General features: G+C 40.7%; 1 protein-coding gene across 3 annotated transcripts in view; it reads right to left on the bottom strand.

Moving 5' to 3' along the window:
* NPHP4 (nephrocystin 4) overlaps positions 1-21,424 on the bottom strand; it is a 166,384-nt gene that overhangs the window by 122,311 nt on the left and 22,649 nt on the right. For 2 of the 3 annotated variants that reach the window (XM_074306434.1, XM_074306436.1), the window contains 3 exons: positions 7,509-7,681; positions 6,903-6,967; positions 5,018-5,173 (listed from right to left, as the gene is read on the bottom strand). In XM_074306434.1, the coding sequence (XP_074162535.1) occupies positions 5,018-5,173; positions 6,903-6,967; positions 7,509-7,681 (394 nt within the window). Of the gene's footprint in view, positions 1-5,017; positions 5,174-6,902; positions 6,968-7,508; positions 7,682-21,424 lie in introns of those variants that run through there. The other variant, XM_074306437.1, reaches the window with a different exon arrangement.

Below are 21,424 nucleotides of genomic sequence, written 5' to 3'. Positions count from 1 at the left end.
CTGGCTTGCCCATCATCCCAATAATTGTCTCATTGCCTCAGTCTTCCAATCTTCCCACCTGTGCAATCTCTCATAGCTTAGAAGCACAGTCACGCACCCCGTAATTCAGGAGCTCTGCCAGTCACCCTTTGGTAAACATTTCTTACGCGAGGACCATGAACTCATGGGTATTCGTGTCCATGCTGTCTCCTTCAGAGGATCATGGGCTGTCAAGGATCACATCTCTCCCACTCATTTCATAACTGTACAGTGCCACCAGAAAAAGTGAGAGTTCTGAGGACACAGAAGGTACAAGGCCATCCAAAGTGTTCCTCATAAAAGACAAGACTATTTCTCCAGTATCACTTCTTTCAGTGTTTCATTTATCCCAAGATTACCACATAAAATGAAATAACCTGAATGTTATGTGAAGCAGTAACAGAATCCACAAAGGTGTCTGTTGGACAACAATAAATGTTGTCTCACAAAACGTGACCAAAAAGTTCTTGATTCAAGAACTGTAAGGAAGACTATGTTAAATCAGTGGGGCATGAATGGGGCCTACTACAGAGTTTAATCTGTAATCTTTCCAGGCTAGGGTAACTAATACTTCCAGGAACTCGAGTAAAGTTATTTTTGATGCTGTTGGGTTCTTTGCTTTTTTTGTTTGTTTGTTTGGTTGGTTGGTTGGTTTTGTTTTTTGTTTTTTGTTTGTTTGTTTTTTAATGAAAAAGAATTACTTAATATGAGAACTCCAAAGTGACACAAACTTCTGGCTACACTAGAAAGAGATGACTAAATTATGTATATTTGCTTATGAAGGAGAAAAGAGTGGCGACTCTTAATGAATGGACTGGTTTTTAAGAGTCCATTTGATGGGCCGCTGTCTCACTTCTGGTACAGAAGGTCAAAGTTACTAAAATGGAACACTTTGTCAATTTCCTGTCACGGTCAGGCTAGAAGCTGATGAAAAATTCAACATGCTTGTCATCTGGCACCTCATAAAATGAATGACTAGCTAATCCCCAATGTGGCGGCCAGTATAGACAAAGACAAGAACTCACCAAATTAGACAAATGAAAGATACTAAGAATGCAAAGTACCAGCTCTCACCTACCTAGGGTTTTTCAGTGCTATAAAATGGGAGACAGCAACAAGGCTCTCTTTCATTTCAGGAAGAATACACAGGAGCCCAAAAGTTCATAGACTAAATTTATAATAGAGATAATAACAATTGTCAGATGCAGACCCAATACCCATAAGCCCGCAAGTCATATTTTATATGTGCCTACCAGTTCCCCTCCACATAAGTGAAGGCTGAGCAGAAAGAATTCTTTCCCCAAACGATCAGCAGGGGAGCTTATGCAAAAATGGGTTTCCATCCTTTATTTCTCAGAGGAGATTTCATCGCTTTTTCCTTTGTAGTCAGCATAGACTTCTAATGGCTCGAAGTCATTCATGTTCATCTGTTGTCTTCCCTGATCATTTGTTTTTAAACAACAACAACAACAACATAAATTGTATTTTCTTTCTTTACATTTTGCAGACTTAAGTGCCTCAGTGACTGATGGGCCACGTCACCAGAGGAGGGCAAATGTACATGGATTGAAGCTTCTGAAAATATTAACTTACAGCACAATGAGCTAAGGGACGAGATCCAAAACATGTGCATCTTTCTATAATTCAAGCCCCAGATACCCACCCCGTAACATATTAGAAATTTCTAATATGTCTGAGAAGGAATCGTAGGGATTCATTGTTGAGCTTAAGCTTTTTCTTCACCACCAAAGAATGGCAGTGAAGGGCCAAAATTTTAACTATTTGAGACCCCCTTTTCCCTCCAGCACTAGTAATATCCACTGGTGTGTCAAAGAGGGAAGGACGTTAACAAACCCCAAAAGCCACTCTGCCTGAACAAGAAATCGAACACATAGAAGGATTTAAAAGCAACCATTGTTGATAGTTTCTTGGCATTTCTATCCAAAAACACAATGACTCAGAGTTGCATTACTCAAGTGTCTTTCCTATCAAAATTAGCCTTATTTTTCCAATCACAAACTAAGAGAAGAGGAAGGTCATAGCTAAGGTCACAGAGTCATTTAATATTTAGTGCTTGGATTAGAACTCAGGTTCTATCAACTGTCAGGTTAATGACTTAAAGGCATCCTTTCTTTATAATGAATTCCTCCTCTACTTTCTGTTAAATTTAGAAAGCAAAGAACTCAGGGAACATGCAAGCCAATCACAAATACCTCTAACATGTGAAGTCCCATCATTTATGACAGAAGAACAATCAGAGTCTTGAGCTCCTCTCTGGGTGAGTTAAATGAAAGATAAAATTGGTCTCGTTTACAGAGAATCAGCTGCCACCTGATTCGTCATTCGTCTCCTCAGCAAACTTCACAAGCACCTGGGAGTCATGGGCCCCCAGATAAAGCCCATCATTTCAAACCAAAACCAAACCCAATCCTACCAACTCCACTCCCCTCCATTAATGCCTTCAACCATGGACATCAGTAGCCCATCAGCTACAGACAAGAGCCCGCATATCATTAGCCACGACCTGCCCATCTTTCCAATTGTCATCAAACTCTTGCTCCCATTCTGAACTGATGTGTGCCACGCCTGGCCATCCTTAGCCGGTCACACACCCAGAATCAACTTTCTCCACCCCTGTGCTCCCTCATGTGCTGACTCCCATGATCTGGCTACCTTCCCAAATTTATGGCATGGGACCCTCCTTTCCTGGATTAAGCTTCAGCCAGATGAGCTGCTTCCTTGTTCTTCCCCAAATAAGGCAAACTTCTCACCTCAAATGCCCGCCTGCTTAGAATGCTCGCTCCACTTCTTGGAAAATCCAGCATCCTTCAAGAGGCAGACCAAGAAGTCTATCCTTATGTCCTTAATGGTTAGTGCTTTCTCTCTCCTCAACTGACCAGGATGAGCCTTGTCTTTCCCTATGCTGTAGCCCAAGCTGCTAGTAGTGTTATTGTTCAGTAATTTTAGTCACATCTGATTCTCCATCTCATTGTTTTTTTTTTTGTTTTGTTTTGTTTTGTTTTGTTTTATTTGGTTTGGTTTTTTGTTTGTTTGTTTTTGTTTGTTTTGGTTTGGTTTTTTTTTTAGCAGAGATACTTGTTTACCATTTCCTTCTCCAGCTCATTTTACAGATGGGGAAACTAAGGCAAACAGAGCAGAGTGATTTGCCCAGGTCCGCTCTGGCTGGATTTGAACTCGACTTCTCTTAAGTCCAGTCCCAGTGCTCTACCCATTGATCCATTTTTCTATAAGGTAAATCTTTTGTATACATATCTACTGGAGCTTGAGGGTCCTATGACGCGACTTTGCCTTTCCCAGCCTTAATTCCTTAAGGGCAGAGTGAGTGACTTGCCCAGAGTCAAACAGCTGGTAGGTGTCTCTGGCCGGATTTGAACTTGGCTCTTTTTAACTCCAGACCCGGTGCTCTATCCACTGAGCTAGTTAGCCAAAACTTACTTTTTTATGTATAAGGTAAACCTTTTGTATACATGTCTACTTCAGTTCTAGACCCAGGGTCCTATGATGCTACATTGCCTTTCCCATAGAACATAAGCTCCTTAAGGGCAGATGCTTCCCATTTGTCTTTATGTCTTCAGTACCAAGAACAGCACCTTCACACAAAGTAGATACTTAAATGACTGCTAAAGTCATCTTCCAGCAGGAGAAACAAAGTTTATAAATTCCCATTACTCCACACAACAGGGATGCTTCAAAATTTTCCCCTGGATTCTACAAAATAGAGTCAAATGGGCAGCCCAAGTCAGTCCAATGATGGGAAAGACCAACAAGGAGAAGTTCTTGGAGAACACCATGGGCAAAGCCCAATGGATTAATGAGGAAAAGCTGTGGTTGCTACCCATTAGTGGGAAGTTAACCACACCTACAGCTCTGAATCTCGAAGTGACTACCAAACAGGGGCAGGAAGGTCATTCAGAGATGCCCTTTACCACTGGCCAATCAGGGACAGCTTATATTGGGAATGTCTTAAAATCAGCTTCCGTTTTTTCCAAAGCCAGTGCCCAGACTTACAGGCGTATATCAAGAAGTGACTAGGACTCCATCTGATTCCATCCCCTCATTTTGCTGAGGTGGAAACTGAGACCAAATGAGTTAAAATGATTTTCCAGTGTCACACAAGTAATCAGCGCAGAGTTTGAACTCAGATCTCACAGTCTGTTTTCTTTCCATTTCCCACCTTGTGCTCCCTCCCAAATACACGTACTGGTTCTCTAGGTCCCGTCTTTTTTCAAAGCCTGATTCTTCCTGTCTCACACAGGTGATCAGGACAAGGTCACACCACATGGTCCCACTGACAAAGGACTCTGGATCCGCTCTGCTTCCAACCCGTTTTTGGCATCCCAGTATTCCCGACTACAGGTTCATATTAAACTTAGTCAGGTTAGCCCACTGCAGCTTAGAACTCCTAAACTCAAGTGACCTCCCAACCTCAGCTTCCCTCTATGGGCCTGTCCCGCTACACCCAAAGATCAGCTCTACTCTAAAGGAAGGAAACAAGAAATCAGATGTGAAAATATATTTTAATAACAAATATAAGTATCCCTCCAAAAGACTATTCCAGCTTGTCCTTGAGGTGCCAGAAGATTATGCCAGGGGAACATGAGCTACAGCAGGTTCTCCTGAGCTGGACAGGCTCCACACACAGCCCAGCAAGGGCCCGGGCCTAATGTCCAAGGCCAGCCCAGTCCAGTCCCCTATTCACTCACTCCCGGTGTATAGCCACTAGGCAGCTGTCCTGGGGGGAGGCCTTGCTGTTCACCAAATACGCACATCATGGGAGCCATGAGTTAAACATATTATTCTCCAAGGATGGCGATAAAAGCACTGTGGGGCTTCTGAGCAAAACAAACCACCCCACAACATGTGGCCTGGAATCTACGCCAGGCCCTGATGCTGCCACACTCCCGAGGACCATCTGGCAGGGGTCTGGCCAGAAAGTGCAAGACTCCCCCAAAGTCAAGATAATTCCAGAAGTCCTTACTTGTTTCTCCATGTGCTGGCAGTACACCGGGGATTTTCTGCAAACCAGACACTAGGAAGTTCTCAGGAAGAAGGTGGAACACGGCATCGAGAAAAGGGTGGAACTTCAGGGTATAGAGAATGCAGCAGTTCTCGATGAGCGTCATGTATTTGCTTTCTAGAAGAGAGAGAAACAACATTGTCCCAGAAAGTCGGCATCGACACAGAACCAGAAGTCACCCACTTCCCCCTAAAACACCGTGCCCAAAGGAGAGGACTAGACACCCAGCATCCACTAGGAAATGTCCAAGAGGGAGGGCCCCTAGAACATGGGATGTCAGAGCTGGGAGTGTCCTTAGAACCCTGCATGTCAGAGCTGGGAGGGCCCTTAGAACCCAAGATGTCAGAGATGGGAGAGCCATTAGAACCCAGGATGTCAGAGGTGGGAGGGTCCTTAGAACCCAGAATGTCAGAGCTGGGAGGGTCCTTAGAACCCAGAATGTCAGAAATGGGAGGGCCCTTAGAACCCAGGATGTCAGAGGTGGGAGGGCCCCTAGAACACGGGAGGTCAGAGCTGGAAGGGCCCTTAGAACATAGGAGGTCAAAGCTGGGAGGGCCCTTAGAACCCAGAATGTTTTTATTCAGGAAGGACTTAAGAAATAATCTAATACAACTCCTTTAACTCACATGAGGAAAAACACTCCTGGTCAAATTGTATGGATCCTTAACAAATCTCTCATATCAATTGACTGACTCCAGTGACAAGTATGGATTTGCCCTATTCTTCCCGAACCCTTCATATGAAGGAACGAAGGAATAAATCAGTTTCCCCAGCATTCGTGAAGCTCTTCCTGGGTGAAAAGGTCTCTCTCAATGAGCTCAGATTCTAATAGCAGGAGTCAGCAAGTACAGGAGGGTCCAGTTATTAAGTTCATTCATACTTCTCCTCAAATTCTAAAGCAAACCAGGTGTTTCTCTTGTCCCTTGGTCCTTCTTTGGACTTATCCCCCCAATCACCCACATCTCTGACATTTCTTTAGGATGAATTAATTAATAAGATTGTTTTTTCCTTTCTATTTTACATATTTGTTTCCTGACATGCATCTGAATAATGCCCGAGGATCCTGAATGCTGAATAAATGCACCACCAGAAGCAATGAGCTGTCAAAATGCCTGATTTTAAGGGGCTTTCAGGAGAAAAGTTGGCAATTTGCTAATTTAATTCAACATGGAAATCATCTAAAAGCTGATATTTAGTGCAAGCAACTCTCTCCCTCACTTTACCTGACTATTGGGCCATATTTAATGGATGCAGACCAGCCTCCAGCTCTCCAACTTTCATCACCACATCCCTGCCAAAGTTACCCGCTGAGCTCCCACAGATGGGTCTCACAAACAAAACAGAGTCTGTGCTGAGAAACACAGTTTGGGTGTGAAGGCGCCGGAGGCTGCCGCTCTGAGCCTGCTCCAAGCTTCCCTGCCTGCCTGGCGTCTCCCAGGCTGACCCCAAACCCCTTGCTCTCCTGCTGAAGTCTGTCCTGCTAGCAGCGGGTACAGGGAGGGGGCTTGCTGTCCCAGCAACAAGCTCTCCCTGCTCCTTCCAGAGACCTCCCTCAGATGCTCTAGAGACAGATGCTGAGGGACCCAGAGTGAGAGGCTGAGGCAGGACCTCTCCTCTCGGGCCCTGAAGAGCCCAAGCCTTCATTTCCAGGAGGCAGAAGACTGAAGGAGCTCCAACTGGTCCAACCCCAAGTTCTTGGGCTTGAGACATGGTAGCTCATGTTGACACCAATTCCAAGAAGGCCTAAGCAGGGACAGTGCCCTAGGGAAGCTCTGCGGGAATCCCTGAGGCTGAGGGAAGACCCACCAAAAATCCTGGAAAATCATTCTGGCATTTTGGTCCTTACGTTCGACGGGGTCCTCGAGAAGCGGGTGCAGGAGGGCTCTGGGGGTGCCATGATAGAGTTTCAGCCTAGAAAACAGGACCAAGACAACAACCATTGAATTCCTCTAGCAGTCAACATAATTTAAGCCTATTTCTCCTCTTTAAAGACTTTTTCTTTATGTAACATTTCCCCACTTATACTCAAAATAGTTTTTTAATATTTGTTTTTAAGATTTTTGAGTTTTAGTTTCTTTCCCTTATCCCCACCCAAGCCTATTTTTTCTCAAAGAAGCAGAGGGCACTTAGTATCTCTTTTCCATTTACAGTGCTTTCTTAAGGGGTGCTAGACAGCGGGCTGAACTTGGGGGCACAGGAAAACAGGTCTGCCTAGGACAGTGGGCCAGTGTCACACCACCCAGCCCCCCATCCATCAGTGCTCATAGACTCAGAAGCCTCTGGCCATGCCTGCCATGCTGAGGCCCTAGCGGGCTACATGCAGGACTAGAACAGCTACCATATATCCTGGGCTGGGGAATGAGGGGCCTCTGGTCTCTCCAGAAGCAGCCCTGGTGTGATGCTTGCCATGGATAGGCCCTAAGGGGACTGCATGCAGAGCTAGAACAGCTACCGTCTGTCCTGGGCGGGAGAATCCGTAGCCTCTGGCTTGGTGCTGAAGAGGCGCAGAATCCCAAAGCCACAGGCCATCGTCTGCAGGCTCCCATCCTGTTTCTTGCCTTCGGCAACAACTTCCACTACCGCAATGATACTTGGGTGATTTAGAGACGTGTGGAAATATACTGGCTGAAACAGAAGAAGGAAATGTCAATATCTGGATCATCCGACTAAGGCTCACAAAGCACACAAAAGCCAGTATTTAGATTGCACTTTAAGGTCCAAACACAGTTTTATAATTATCATCTCATTTGATCCTCACCACAATCCTAGCAGGTTTATTACTGTACCCATTTTGCAGATGAGGAAACCTAACATCACAAAGTCGGGAAGGACCAGGAGGCAAATGGAGATTCCCAAATCCAGGTCCAGGAGGCTCTTTGTAACACATCACCAATGGCCAGCAGGGACTGGAAATATTTCAGTTTTGTCCCAAAGAATGTTTTCCTCTAAAAGTTGCTAAAAGTCATGAATTCCAGGCCGGTTCCAATGATCTTGTGATGAAGAGAGCCATATGTACCCAGAAACTGAGTGTGGTTCACAACATAACATTCTTAGTTGGTTTGTTGTTTTCTTGTATTTGGATTTCTCATTTTTTCCTGATATTTATAGAAATATGTATAGAAGAATCGCACATGTTTAACATATATTGGTTTAAACATAGCATTCTCACTCTCTCTGTTATTTTCTTACATTTTATTTTCTTTCTCAGTTTTTCTTTTCCTTCCTTCTTGATCTGATTTTTCTTTTACAGCAAGATAACTGTATAAATATGTGTACATATGTTGGATTTAACATATATTTAACATATTTAACATGTATTGGACTATCTGTCATCTGGGGGAGGGAGTGGGGGAAGATGGAGAAAATTTGGAACAAAAAGTTTTGCAAGGGTCAAAGTTGGAAAAATCACCAATGCATATGCTTTGCAAATAAATAAATAAATTATATATATATATATATATATACATATATATATATATATATACATATATATATATATATATATATATATATATATATATATATATATATATATATATATATATATATATGTATAGGTTTACTTGCCATCTGGGGAGGGGAGAAGGGAGAGAAAAAATTTGAACACAAGATTTTGCAAGGGCGAATGTTGAAAATTATCTATGCATATGTTTTGAAAATAAACAGCTTTAATAATTTTTTAAAAATACAAGTCATGAATTCTCAATATATCCCTTTCCACAACCCTGTCCCAGTCGCAAAAGAATAAAGATAACCAATTAAATATATCAGCTTTCTTTTTTATGGGATCTTTTGTCAGAATCCAGGAGGGTACAACGTGTTTCTCCATCAGGACAATACTCCATTCTCCTGTTGAAGCATTAGGTTTTCACTTGAAAAAAAAAATCCCACTGAAATATCTCAAGGCTCAATAAACACATTTCAAGGGGATAATTACAAGTGGAATTCGGTGATATATATCATTATCACATTAAAGAACATAATAGAAAGAGCCCAGAGAGGTTCCTTATTCTAGTGACTTATGGCCAAGAAGGATTATATAAAAAGCAACCTCCACATTCCCTTCCCACCGTATGTATATGTGTGTGTATTCAAGATAACTTATTCAATTGCAAAGAAATTTATTGAAATAATTTAATGTACCCAACATTATGTGGCTGAGATTGTAAAAATTCTATTCTGAAATTCCAATATCATCATGAATTTTATAGGATGCTATAAAATTGTACACAAATGTGAAAACATTAAATAATATTAATAGAAGACAGTGTGGTTCAGGGAAGAGGAATATAGGGCTGAGATCAGGAGAACTAATTCTCCCCCAAGCCATGTCACTGGCCAACCTTGTGGCTTCTACTAAATTAATCTGGGCCTTGGTTTTCTTCAAAATGAAAGGGGGTTAACCTACATCATCTCTCTGGAAGGTTCCTTCCAGCTCTATGATTCTATTTTTCTAGACTAATTCTAGACTAATTAATTAAAAAGGTCGTCTTCACGTACAAAATGTTTTGCAAAGACAGAGAACCATCTTGAAATTTGTGCTATTAAATGAGATTTTTCTAGAGAATGAAGTTACTTTATCATTCCCGTGACGGGATCACTTTTGTTTCAAATCATCAGACGAGGAGGTACATCTCCTATCATGTATTCTCTCCCCTCATCTGCCTGACAACAGCAGGGACGTCTGTATTTGAACAGACAGCGTGAGGCTGATGGAGATGTATCCACATTTTTGTTTTCTCATCTCTCGTTGCGCATATTCCCACATGGGAATGAAAGTATCTTCATCCTGTTAACAGTTTTTCTATTTCTCCAAATTAAATTTACTTCTTTTTATTTAAAACTAATAAATGTCACAGACATAGAAGATGGAAACTTGGTTCGGCCGATTGGGTTTGCTAAACACTAGGGAAATCAGAGTCCACATGAGTGTCAGATGGAAGGTGGAGCTGCAGGGACAGAACCCGAACGTTCCCACAAAGTCGATGCTGGAGGACAATGAGGCAATCGGCGCAGCCCTCCCTGGCTCAGCCCCCAATCACCCCCAGAAGACTCTCACAAAGACAAAGATCCGGCAGGGACAGAGGCCAGCCTTCCTACCATTTGATTTAAACTTGGAATAATCCTTCTATTAACGAGTCATTACCATGGTGTCACTAAGAAAACGTTTACTGTAATCACAAACTGTCAGCAAGGGATAACAGAGAGACACATTAAAACATCAGCCATGAGATATAAATCGTTATTCTATTATCTTTTATTGCAAAATGATGAAATAATGACCACTTACTGCTGACAGGTGGTTGGACTAAGAGAGAATTATGTTTCTGTTTCTAAAGGCTCAGGAACCGTTAAAGAGGCCCACTCAAAAGGTAAGCCAGTCATCATTGCACCTTTTATATTTATACCTCCGCATATCAGTTTTACAAACACCACATACTCTCTCTCCTGCAGTAAAACAAATGCAAACGCTCTAAACTCCAGATACGGAACAATAATAATCCCCTAGCCTAGAGGTCACCTTGAAATGGCTCCGTCAGTTCACTTGGGCCCAGTGGTTTTCAGCAACTCCAGATTTACGGTTATATGTTTTTGCCTTTCATCGATGATAGGAAACAATTATTTTGCAACAAAAAACAAATTCCCTCCATCATTTATCTCAAATGATCCACCATTAGATTTCACATTTAAAGATATATTCTGTAAATTTTGATGGCCAAGATTAGAAAAAGGCTAACGTGCAATGAAGATTAATCTGGTCCTAACATTTAGCTGATACTGTGAATCACAAGGACTATTCTAGCCCCGAAGAAAGATGGGACCCAGTGAAGCTTCTGGAAAATGTCTAGAAAGGTGGAAAGAGTTTTATTGATAAGGGAGTTGCGTTCTGAATTTTCTGTAGGTTTGCATAAAACCTTACTTAAAAAAAAAAAAAAAAAAAAAAAGCTGTTCAGAAACCTGAGTGCTACTTTATTACTGAGAAAAACACTTCATCTTTTCAATAAACATTTATCAAGCATAAAAGCATATAGAATTTTGCTAAAGGATTTACAAGAACTTGGAAGACACAGCCCTACAATTCACTATTTCAAAACTAAATAATAATCAAGACTTTTGGGGAGCATGTGTGTGTGTGTGTGTGTGTGTGTGTGTGTGTGTGTGTGTGTGTGTTTAGGAGTGAACAATCCTTAATTACTATAATAACAAAATCCATCACAACAATGAAGACTCAAAGATAATACTTTAACTTCTATTTATTATCTTTTCATTCCATTTACCGAAATGCAAGTCCTAAAGACTCAAACCAGAGGGGTGTAATCTTTCATGCAAGTTTAGTTCACCCACTGTTAATGTTCACATTAACTGTATCTAACTAAGATAGGATTCCAGACGGTGAACAAAATATATAATTATTTATCAAGACAGCTTAGCGATAACTGTAAACAAGTGCTTGAATCCAAGGCAGCTATGCTGGGAAAGTAATTAAATAAAATCAGAGAACAAATTTCTATTCATCAATTGGAATTGCCCGATTAGAAAAATTCAAATCAAGCTCAGCAAATTATCTGCAAAGAGATGGCCACTTGTGACAGACTAGATGAGGCTTCTATTCACCCGCTTTGTCACTTATCTACATTTGACAGTTTTTCTCCATGACGGGATAAACAGATTAATAAATCATCTAAACATTCTCTGTCTTAATGCTTTCATCTTTAAAACACACTGACACCATTTAGCCCTCGCGCTGAGTTTTCATTATTCACCAAGACTGACAGACTCAAAATTGAGCTTCGGAATATGCGATCTGACTGAATGGCTCAACACATCTGTTCCTATAACTTCACCGGAGATATGCCTGACCTCCTAAATGACATGTGTTCCTTTATCCACAGACAGGAGGGAGACAATGCCGGGGCTGCAAGGACAGGTAAAGGCTAAGCCGAAACCAAGGAGACTTCCTGCACGGAAGCTAACTTTGAAGCAAGACCTGAAAACATTCTTTGTACAGTCTCACCTTCTCTAACCAGGTCCCCCGTACAGATTTCCTTCGAGAAGGTGAGATCCCTGACAGAGAGCACTGGGTTAGGGGTGCTGCTCATTAGCTCTGGTTGGAAGAGCACAGCCTGAGGGCTGGGGGGCAGATCCTAGAGATCAGCCAACTAGTCCAGGATTTGCCGTGTGCAAATACCAACCAGAGGCTCCCCTCAGGAATGGGAGACTTCTCCAAAGTCACACAGGCCAAATCCAGTAGCCCATGACCTTTAAGAAGCTGTCTAAGCACTCTGGGCCTCAGTTTCCTCATTTGAAAAAATGGGGTTGCCTCCTCCCCCGCCACCTCATAATAACACAAAATTAGAAGCAAAGTAGATGCCCACCAATTGGGAAATAGCTAAACAAACTTTGCTTCAGGAATGGAAAGTTACTTTGCAGGAAGAAATGGCAACTGTAACCAATACAGAGAAGCATGGAAAGAGCCCATACACATTAAAGTAAACAAAGCCAAGAAAACGATACACACAATAGCCACTTAATGTAAGTAGAAAGAAATAGACAAAAATGTTGCAAAATAATAAAGATAAGCCAAACCCGCTAACTTGTGCATCCTCCCATTGAATTGTAAGCTCTGTCAGGGCAGGGACACGGATTCCTGTCTTCCTCTGGGTCCCCTCTACCTAGTACAGGGCCTGGCACACAGGAAACATTTAATCCAGTTTCTTAGTCCGACAAAAAGGAGATATATAAGAAGATGCTCCCACTCTACTTCTTGGCAGAGGTGGGAATCCATTAGAGCTGTACACTGAACATATCTTTGGGATTTTTTTCAGTGTGCTGATCAGTTATGCTGATTTTTTCTTCCTTTTTTGTCTTTTGAAAAACTTTGAATTTTGTAATATATGTGTAATGTATTTGTATTATATCTGTAATATATTTGTATTTATAATATATGATAACTCTCTGTGAGGGAGCTGAAAAGGGATCCTGGGAGAAACTATGGTGATATAAAAATATATAAATAAAAACTTTTTTAAAAATCAAATAAAGCTAACCAGCACATAGGAAAATATTAAATACCATTAAAGTAGCATATAAACAAATGGGGCTATTACTATCAACCTATAAATAGTGAACTCTGCCCTTGTAGAAATCTCTTGTGGTGAATGCTCAGCCAGAAACCCAAAGTCAGAAACTATTCTGAGTTCAGGTCACACCAACCACAGAATCATGGAATCACAGAGCCACGTACCACCTCAGAGATCTACTCTAACTCACGCCCTCCCATATTACAGAACCCATCAACCCATTGCTAGAGTTATAGGCCTTCACAGATCTATCCTTAAGTGATAGGTCCATTTATTTATTGGTGTATTTAAAGGAAGGTCAAGTAGTTTGGCTGGAGACATCCAAGGTGAGCAGGAGACAAAAACAACCAGGAAAAAATACCAGAGCAGCCCATTCACCTGTCCCCTTTCTCTCTTTCCAACCAGCCTGGGAAGCTCTCCCAACAGGGCTGGGACTAACATTTCCCTTTGCAGGAAGGGCCAAGAAAGAAATACAAGCTGCCAGGGAGAATCTCAGATCAAGGCAGAAAGAGGGATTCCTCAATGGTCTAGCAAAAGACTCCTCCTAGGACATGGCACATGGTGATATCAAGTCTTCAGAGACTTTTTGCTTCAGCTCAGCTTGCTCAGCTCAGAGGGATCCTAAGCATCAGAATATCTCAAATATTTTAAAGGAAGGGGAAAAGTTCCTAGTTGGATGAATGTAATTGATTTCAAATCCCTGAAGTCATAAGTAGGGCACACCAATCACCTAGGAAATTGAAATTTTCTATCCTGGAATAAAAGATCTAGATATGGGGGTTTCAGAAAAGGAAAAGAATAAGGGATTAGCAGACAGGAAGAATGGACATGACTAGGGAAGACACAGTCCATTAAAATTCAAGGTTTTACTGGAACACTAATGCATTGTTGGTGGAGTTGTGAAATGATCTAACCATTCTGGAAGGCAATTTGAAGCTATGTCCAAAGGGCTATAAAACTCTGTATACCCCTTGATCCAGCAGTGTCACTCTTAAGTCTGTATTCAAAAGAGATCATAAAAGAGGGAAAAGCGCCTATATGTGCAAAAATATTTGTAGCACCTCTTTTTGTGATGGCAAGGAACTGGAAATTGAGTGGATGCCCATCAGTTGGGAAAAGCTAAATAAGTTATGGTATATGCTAGTAATGGAATACTATTAATCTATAAAAAATAATTTACAGGTTGATTTCAGAAAAATCTGAAAAGACTTACATGAATTGACGTTAAGTGAAGTGAACAGAACCAAGAGAACATTGTACATAATGACAGTAAGATTATATGATGATCAACTGTGATATACTTGACTTTTTTCAATAATAAAGTGATTTAAAACAATTCCAATAGCTTTGGAATGGAAACGGAGAGAGAATTATGGAGTCTGAATATGAATCAAATCATACTATTTTCACTTTTTTTGCTGTTATTGTCATTGTTCTTATTGTTTGCTTGCTTGATTTTTCTTCTTTCTCAATTTTTTCCCATTTTGATCTGATTTTTCTTGCTCAGCATGGCAAATATGGAAACATATTTAGGAGAATAACACACGTTTAATCTATACCAGATTGTCTGCTCTCTTGGGAAAGGGGGAGAGGAGGAGAGAAGGAGAAAAATTTGGAGCATGAGATTTTGCAAAGGTAAATATTGAAAACTATCTTTTCATGTATTTGCAAAAATAAAGTACTATTAAAAATAATAATAAGCTAAAGGTTTTTATCATACACTACAGTACTACTATAGTGATTAAGTTCCCCAGATAAAAATATTATATGGCAATTTAAAAGAATATTAAGAGGACTCAGGAAATACTGTTTAATATGCCATTAATTAGCTATGAATCTGCAACATTCTTACTAATATTGATTGTTCCATTTCATCAATGTGAGAGAAGAAATTTGATCAAACCCCAATTGTAATATTCTTCTCTAAAATATAATGTTCTCTGGGAGCAGGTTTCTTGGGGGGCTTCTGGAGGCAGCCTGGCAAGTACAGCCAGGGATTAAGGTGCAAATCCTTCATTATTTCTTTACAAGTCTTGTCTCTTTTCTTAGGCCCGATTAGCTTTCTTAGAGGCCTAGCTCTCTCCTTGGTTCTGAGAGCTCCTGTCGCTAGTCCTCTGCCTCAGCCAGCTTCAGCCTCCAGCCAGCACAAAGGTGGAAGATGGAATGAATCTGTCTCCTCCTCCGAAAGCTTCTAGTGCGCTTGTCCTACTCCAATCACTAGGAAACCATTATTTGTTGTAGGATTAAACCAACGCTAAACTAGATTTAATTACTGTCTCCTCAATTCCACTTAGTACCTTGTAAGAATCCTAACACCCAATTTCTGAACACATCTCAGAGTAAAACAATCTTTCTTCTTCTTCCAGAAACATCAAACTTGTTGTTGGTGAACAACAAGAAGATGAGTAAAGCTGTTACTGTACCAGAGCAACAGCAAAAGAACAAGATTTTCATAAAAAGGTAAAGCTCAGGACAGACAAATGACTCCTAATCTTTCCCTGAAGGGGAAGTTCCCATCTCCCAGATAAGAGGGATACAGAAGATCTCAGGGGAACCACTCCTCTATGAACCAAAACCAGATTTCTATACTTGCAATTGTGTTTAGCAGACTCCCAAAGCATTACAGAGGCAGCATACCATAGTTCTCCTGGTGTATAGGGTTAACAATTCTGTGTAGGACTATACTCTGAATAGTCAAGTCAATAGCAAGGACATTTAGAGATTCCATTCAGATGACACTGATACCCCTTGACAGCACCTACTTCTCATCAGGCAAATTGCAGTGCTCTCTTTACTCTCACAAGTAAGAAGCATTCGAGAATTAGTTTCTCATCTCCTTGGTTACAGGAAGCAAAAACAGCCACATTAACTTCCATGACAAGAGAAGACTCCAGAGGACAACTATAGGGCTCTAGCAACATCTGGTGGCTGAGGATGGACTCTGGCTAAGAGGAAAGCCCCATGCTCTGGATTGTGGGAGAATGAATGAGAATTCTTGACCAGTTATTTTCACAAAATAAATAAAGGAAGAGGGGAATAAACTCGGTCAATAAGAGTCAGCAGCATATCTGGTTAAGGGAATGAAGTTAACCAAAATTATTTCTCTCTCAAAATTAAAATTCAACAATTGCCCTAGATCTGGGCCTCCAGAATTTTTTTTTTAATTTTCAATAGTATTTTACTTTTCCAATTACATGTAAAGATAGTTTCAACATTCACTGCTATAAGACTTTGTGTTCCAAATTTTTCTCCCTCCTTCCCTGCCTCCCCTCATAAGAAAGCAAGCAATCTAATATATGTTTAATATGTACAATTCTTTTAAACACATTTCTGTATTTGTTAAATTGTATAAGAATAAGGGAAAACACCACAAGAAACAAACAAACAAAATATGGAAAATACTATGCTTCAATCCACATTAAGTTCTCACAGTTCTCTTTTTGGGTGCAACTGGCATTTTCCATCCCAAGTATATTGGAATTATCTTGAATCATCTCGTTGTTGAAAAGAGCCATGTCCATCAGTTACTCGCCATATAATCTTGTCATAACTGTATACAATTCATTCAGCATTGGTTCATGTAAGTCTTCAGAATTATTTTTAAATACATATACACACATATGTGTGTGTAAATATATATATATATATATATATATATATATATACACACACACATACACAATAGAATACACATACACAAGGAATGGAAAGGTGATACTTTTCCCCAGAGGGGGACTTTCTGTATGCAGAGTATTGAATCCCAGAAGTTCTGAGCTGTAAAAGCCAAGAGAGGTCATCTAGGCCCCACAAACAGCTGTAGGATTGAACACAATAATTTGGGGGCACAGAGAAAAACATCACACACTGGAGAAAAAAAGATTTAGTTTACAAGAGATTTACTTTACAAGCTCATGCTCAAGTTAAGATCACTTTGGAAAGGACAGAAAAGCAGTTTACAAATGAATAAAATAAAATTTTGACCTCGGAACTATAATCTATATTTCTGATGTAATTCAATAACAAAAAAAAATGAAGCATTTTAGAGTTAGACTGATCAATTAACACACTCCTAGGCCAGACATGTTTTGTAATGCCAAATAGTCTAATTCTGCTCATAATAATAATAATCTGTATCCCCTTTGCTGTAAGTTTCCAAGTTTTCAAAGTGTTTTCTTGGCCAATATCTCATCTAATCTCATTACAAGCATAACAGTACACTGGGAAGTACCCACTGGCTCTGAAGCCTGGAGCTACCACTTATGTCTTCTGTGACCTTGGACAAACGATTTCATCTTGGTGGGTCTCAGTTCTTCCTCTCTAAAATTGAAGGGATTGGATTAAATCTACATTTATTAAATATTTACAGGTGAGTTATAAAAAGCCAAAATAAACACCCCCAACCCTCAAGACCATCATATTCTCTTGGGAGTTCCCACATGCAAACCCTTGATATCTGGTTTAGACTGTTTTTTTTGCTTTTACTGATTATATATGCTAAAGACAAATGTATGTGTATTTAAATATGTGTGTGTATGTATGTATATTACATATATACATGTGTCTAATCACATTATAAATACATATGTATATACATGCATGTATGTGTTTCTGTGTATATATATATAATATAATAACATGATCATAAATTTATGTATGTAGATGTTGGCCATAAATATAGAGCTGGAAGGAACCTTAGTCCGATACATATCCCCACATATGCACATAATATGCATGCTATGACGCATGCACGCAATACATAATATCCTGAAGAGAAATTTGGCCTGGGAATCAGGGTCACCTCTGACACACACTGGCTGTATGGTCCTGGACACATCACTTAAGCTATAAGTTGGAGACTAGTTACTGATTTGTATTGGAATTTTTAAAAAAAAACAAAACCTTCTTGATGATAGATGCACAGATGTCATAGATACATATAACCCACACATACATACATATACATATATATATGTAACTTCCTCTTCCTAAAGATTAAATATATATTATATATTTGATATTATATTATAACACATGATTGATGTGTAATATAATATTATATAGGGATATATATTACAATAGAATGTATTATATTATATAATTGATGTCCTTTAGATTCTCTCTCTCTCTCTCTCTCTCTCTCTCTCTCTCTCTCTCTCTCTCTCTCTCTCTCACACACACACACACACACACACACACACACACACACACACACACACCTGGAATCAATTGTCTATTCCAAGCCAGACACTTCCAATTTTCTAACTGGCCAGTAGTGATTCCCTGACTTGTGACCTCAGAGGATGAAAACACATATTCTCTAAACTTCCCTGTAGTCCTCAATCTACGTTTCAATGACTGCTAATTCCATGAGAAAGACAGGCTGCTCTTCTTATCCCCATATTACAGATGAGGAAACTGAGGTCCAAAGGACTCACTAAAGGTCACACCACTAGTTCCCTGGTAGAGCAGAGACTAAGACACTCGTCTGTATATTTTATACCACACATCTAATTGCACAACCAGGTTCCAGGGCCTGTAAAAAGCGGGGCGCTCGCACTGCCACGTCCACACTTACAAAGGGAGGGCGATCACTCTGCACAATGTGATTGTGGGGCTACGGCGATCATACTTTGAACACCTGCCTAAAAGAAGTCTGTTTTAAGCTCCCGTGTGCGCGTCTGTGTGTGTGTCTGTGTCTGATAGGCCGGGGGATTAAATCTCTGTAGCGGACTACACTTGTACCAAACTATTTTTATGAATTAAAAATCTCAAAGTGATGGGCTGAAAGCTGGGCTGGAAAGATGGGCTCAGTTTCTTCTGGAGGCTGAAATCTACTTTCTGTGCTCTGCTGCCCCCTGCTGCCAGCCTGCAGAACACCCTCTGCAGAAAGAACACCCAGGGATTCTCCTCCCTCTCTCCTCAGCCCCTGTCCCTGAGGGCTGGGCCTTCATGTAAAGGGCTGAAACTCTGAGTTGATGCACTGGGGTCAGACAACCGAGCACTTGACAATTCTCTATTATCATATGCTTGGAAAATGTCCCTTCACACTATCCTATGCTGGCCTAATCATTTGGTGTATGCAGAGAATTGTGGGAGGGACGAGGAGGTGCAGGGAGCCTAGGGGGGGTGGGGGGGCGGGAGATGAGGAGGTGAGGTCTCCGAGATCCTGCATCCATCCCCTTCATTTCTACTGCTAAAGACCAAGAATAAAGACTTTTGCTTATCCTGACTCCGGCTGATTCTAAGGTATCCACAGTGCTAACGCGGTCATCACACCTTCCGACCTCCTGAACTTTGACCTGCTCCAGATGATGTCCCCCAAAAACATCTACACTGCTCAGGTTCAGGGAGCAGGGGAGGTGGGGCTCGGATTGCCACTAGCTTCTGAACCAAGAAGTCTGATCACACATAACAGAGATCTACTAAACTGAAGCAGCTTCCGAAATCCCCTTCAAGTTCTTTCCACTAGCTCGTGGCCCCCAGCTCCTTCATCCTACTGATCCTGGCTGCTGTTAGAACCACCCTAAGACTTACATATGTTTTACCATGTTTAATATATATTGGATTACTTGCCATCTAGGGGAGAGGGTGGAAGAAAGGGGAAAAATTGGGACACAAGGTTTTGCAAGGGTCAATGGTTAAAAAAAAATTATCCTTGCATGTTTTGAAAATGAAAAAGCTTCAATAAAAAAATGGAAGGAAAATAAAGCAGTTTCCTAAGAGGAAAGACATTAATTCCACAATTTAAAACACTTCCTGTAATTGGACATTAATTCAGTAGGATCATGGGGGATGGAGGGGAAATGAGAGAGAAGAGAAAAACTATGTTAGATAAAACATCCAAATGCGATGGAATAACTGCCCCTGAACGTAGGTGATCACTGCATGATCAATTAAAGAACAGTCCAGATGTGACAGCAGTTTGGTGTCTCCCAAGTTTTCAGCATGTAGTAATAGGTTACAATGATCTATCAGGAACATTTAAATAACACTGATATTGTTCACTTTTTTTTTTCCCAGTTGTGTCCAACTCTTCATTATTCCATTTAAGATCTTCTTGGCAGATATACTGGAGGAGTTGACCATTTCCTTCTCTAGCTCATTTTACAGATAAGGAAATTGAGGCAAAGTGGGTTAAGTGACTCACTCAGGGTCACCTAGCAAGCATCTGAGGCAGGCTTTGAATTCAAGTCTTCCTGACTCCAGGACCAGTCCTCTGTTCACTGGGTCACTACAGGAAGTACTATGGTAAGGTAGAAAAGACATCAGGTCTGGCTTTAGAGAGAAAATCTGGGCTCAAATGCCCCCTCTATCACTTGGGACCTTGAACAAATCATTTGATTTCACCAGAACAAGTTTTGTTATCTATGAATTGAAGGGATTAGACTAGTGAACCCCTAAATTTTTTTTCAGCCATTAATCTATAAATCTATAATATTATAAACTCACCTAAAAAAATCTTGTTTTAACTTGTTGGAGGGGGGGTACAGCCTTCATCCTTTGACATACTGTGGAAAATTTTTAAACTGAACAACATAGTAAGGGTGAAAAGTAGAATAAAATTGTGTTTTTTCTGCTCTTATTCTACCCACATGAGAAAGAAATTATCATTTGGAACATCCTGATTCTATCTCACCAAACTGCAAAGATGGGGGAGAATTTATTAGGTAAGGTAAGGCTATTAGCAATGTATCACAAGAGCGAGAAAAATGTATGAGAACGCTGCTTTTGCCGGGCTATCTCAGTGGTGAAAAAGGGACTAATACACGTGTATTCAAGGCATATTCAGGAAGTTATCGGTAGATGTGCACATCAATTATAGTATTAAATTCTCTTTCACTGCAAGAGCAGCAAAACTGCCCTTCAGAGCCAGCTAGATGCCTGGCCTCCTGAACACCAAAAACAGCCTGAGTCTCCATGACCTCTCTCGATCTTTCACAGTCTGAATCTCCATGAACTATCTTAACTCCTTTTCCTGCTCTTTCACAGCCAGAGTCTCCAAGATCTATCTCAACTCCTTTTCCTGCTCTTTCATAGCCTGAATCTCCAAGATCTATCTCAATTCCTTTTCCTGCTCTTTCACAGCCAGAGTCTCTGTGACCTATCTCAACTCCTTTTCCTGCTCTTTCACAGCCTGAATCTCCAAGATCTATCTCAACTCCTTTTCCTGCTCTTTCACAGCCTGAGTCTCCTTTTCCTGCTCTTGCACAGCCTGAGTCTCCATGACCTATCTCAATCTTTCACAGTCTGAATCTCCATGAACTATCTTAACTCCTTTTCCTGCTCT

This window comes from Sminthopsis crassicaudata, chromosome 3 (genome assembly GCF_048593235.1).
Source record: "Sminthopsis crassicaudata isolate SCR6 chromosome 3, ASM4859323v1, whole genome shotgun sequence".
Lineage (NCBI taxonomy): Eukaryota > Metazoa > Chordata > Mammalia > Dasyuromorphia > Dasyuridae > Sminthopsis > Sminthopsis crassicaudata.
Note: the sequence above shows the minus strand (reverse complement) of the source record. Positions and strands in the feature narration are given on the sequence as shown.